At 53.4% G+C, this 1,388-nt stretch overlaps 1 gene segment (V, D, J or C); it reads left to right on the plus strand.

Moving 5' to 3' along the window:
• The first annotated feature begins 285 nt into the window (after positions 1–285).
• LOC123334376 lies at positions 286–1,095 on the plus strand. The segment is given in 2 exon segments: positions 286–411; positions 494–1,095. Coding segments are annotated over 2 exon segments (633 nt in total).
• The last annotated feature ends 293 nt before the right edge of the window (positions 1,096–1,388 follow it).

Raw genomic sequence — 1,388 nt, forward strand, 5'->3', positions numbered from 1 at the left:
ATAAAGGGAAACACATTCTTGGGATTAAAGTCTCTTCCCCAAATCTACCATTGCTCCCTGAAAGCATCATTTTTCCTGACCAGCCCTCCTTCATCATTTCCTTCCTCAACCGTCTTCCTGGTGGGGGAGGGGGATCCCTGGAGGGGCTGAGTTCTCTGAGGGCACAGGCAGCATCCCCCTCACAGGGGGAGCCCCATAGACAGGACCTCTATTCACTGCTTTCAGCTTTTTATACAGAGATCCCTCCCGTATGCAAATATCCACTCTGGTCACAGGGTAGAAACACAGCACCAGCTCCCTTAAATTCAGCCTCCTCCTCAGGCTTGAAGAGACTTGCAGGAGTGGTGACTCTCATCTGCTCGAAGATGAACCCACTGTGGACCCTCCTCTTTGTGCTCTCAGCCCCCAGAGGTGAGTGTCTCTGGGTCAGACATGGGCACGTGGGGAAGCTGCATCTGAGCCCACGGGTCACCGTGCTTCTCTCTCTCCACAGGGGTCCTGTCCCAGGTGCAGCTGAAGGAGTCGGGCCCCAGCCTGGTGAAGCCCTCACAGACCCTCTCCCTCACCTGCATGGCCTCTGGATTCTCATTGACCAGCTATGCTGTAGGCTGGGTCCGCCAGGCTCCAGGGAAGGCGCTGGAGTGGGTTGGTGGTTTAGATAATGATGGAGACACAGGCTATAACCCAGCCCTGAAATCCCGGCTCAGCATCACCAAGGACAACTCCAAGAGCCAAGTCTCTCTGTCACTGAGCAGCGTGACAACTGAGGACACGGCCACATACTACTGTGCAAGAGACACAGTGAGGGGAAGTCAGTGTGAGCCCAGACAAAAACCTCCCTGCATTGGGGCCCGTGACCACCAGGGGGCGCTCAGGACTCAGTACAGAGCTGAGCCCTGGAGCAGGTGCAGAAGAGGCGTTGGGAGATGGGGATCCTGGGTGGGATTCTCCTCAGGGCTTCTCTTTCCTCCTCCTGCCCAGGAGCTGCACCTCAGACCCTCTTCTGTGTCCTGGTATTTCATTGTGGTTTATGTCACTCTCAGACAACTGTGTGTGTATATACATTTCAATTTAGCTTGAAGCAAGGATAGCTTTTTGAAAACACACACTCACACATAATACTCAACAGCTAAATTTTTTCCCCTTCATTTTTATTCCTTCAAGGGAACTCAGTAAAACACTTGCTGCTCCTACTGCTAAGTCACTTCAGTCGTGTCTGACTCTGTGTGACCCCATAGACGCCAGCCCATCAGGCCCTGGGATTCTCCAGGCAAGAACACTGGAGTGAGTTGCCATTTCCTCTCCAATGCATGAAAGTGAAAAGTGAACGTGAAGTTGCTCAGTCGTGTCTGACTCTTCGCGACCTCATGGACTGCAGCCCACCACGC

This window comes from Bubalus bubalis, chromosome 20, assembly GCF_019923935.1.
Source record: "Bubalus bubalis isolate 160015118507 breed Murrah chromosome 20, NDDB_SH_1, whole genome shotgun sequence".
Lineage (NCBI taxonomy): Eukaryota > Metazoa > Chordata > Mammalia > Artiodactyla > Bovidae > Bubalus > Bubalus bubalis.